Consider the following 1,155-nt stretch of genomic DNA (forward strand, 5'->3'; position numbering starts at 1 on the left):
ATTATTAGAAATCAGGTTATATATATAGGCTCAACACCATGAATGCCATTAACTTGTATATAATGACAATAAATATTGGAGTTTCGGAATTCAAACGGTCAATTGGAGGAAAAAATTAGCAAAACGTAGGCTCTTCTACGGGGCCAATTTTCATGTCCAAAACTTATTTTGGTTCGATTTGCCCCTTGTGCGAGCATGTAGAGGGAGCTCCAATTTTTCATTCGCCTGAAGATCATTTTTGACAAGTAAATACATGATTTCGACGTTCTCAGAGAGGAGAACGCAAATCAATCTTGAACTTCCAAAATAATCAACGGGGTCCCACTCAAATTTTGTGCCAAAATTAATCAATCAAACAATTTTATTTTCCAACATGCCAATGACTAAGTAGGATATTCTTTCAATTTTTGTACTCGTCTTTCAAACGAAGCAAACAGAAACTATTTACACAGTAGAATTAACTCTACAGATACTGTGCAAACTGAAAACAAGCAGAATTATTCATTTGCAGAGCATATCGTAAAAGTTTATTCTTATATCTCCTTTATCACTACTCATGGAAGTTGTGGTGTCATAGGCCGTATCTTATGGTGAAAAAGGACCCGAAAAAGACGAGACGACTGAAACTGTGTCATCCCTAAGATAAGAACCGAAGCCTCTTTGAGCATAAATCCTTTGTCTCTGTGCTTTCTTTCCTCCTTTTGTGAAAAATAAGCCTTGAGTAGGTAAATTGATGACATCTGTTGTACACCAAGGGAAACATTTCTATGTAGGGGATTAGTGTTGCCAAAAACTCCATTAATTCTTCTATCAGATAGATGTCGACTACAGGTGCTCGGCCTTGATCCAAAGGGACTGTCTTGCTCAATGTTAACTTTAATCTGCACCTCCGGAAGAAACAACCTCGTCCCATATTAGCTATGCATTACTCTATGAGGCAGGACATTACAATAAACAAAATTTTAACTTATGTTCAGTACTGTTAGTCATTTGTACAAAGTATAACTAAAGAGGAACAAAACAACATTACTCAACCTCTGTCTTTGTTTCTCCTCTTCCTTTTCCTTCCTCAGCATGTCGTACTCTTCCAGCATTGCCAGTAGAGGAACCTAGAATGGCAAACAATAACGATTGGAATTTGAGTACTATTCTGAA

General features: G+C 37.0%; 1 protein-coding gene across 1 annotated transcript in view; it reads right to left on the bottom strand.

The window, feature by feature from the left end:
* Window positions 1–270: 270 nt before the first annotated feature.
* LOC111376304 (65-kDa microtubule-associated protein 8-like) overlaps window positions 271–1,155 on the bottom strand; it is a 3,852-nt gene continuing 2,967 nt past the window's right edge. The window contains exons 7-8 of the mRNA XM_022999253.1: window positions 1,036–1,109; window positions 271–930 (exon numbers count right to left, since the gene is read on the bottom strand). Of these exons, the coding sequence (XP_022855021.1) occupies window positions 915–930; window positions 1,036–1,109 (90 nt within the window). The 3' untranslated portion in view covers window positions 271–914. The remainder of the gene's footprint in view (window positions 931–1,035; window positions 1,110–1,155) is intronic.

The sequence above is a fragment of the Olea europaea genome, unplaced genomic scaffold (genome assembly GCF_002742605.1).
Source record: "Olea europaea var. sylvestris unplaced genomic scaffold, O_europaea_v1 scaffold1485, whole genome shotgun sequence".
Taxonomy (NCBI): domain Eukaryota; kingdom Viridiplantae; phylum Streptophyta; class Magnoliopsida; order Lamiales; family Oleaceae; genus Olea; species Olea europaea.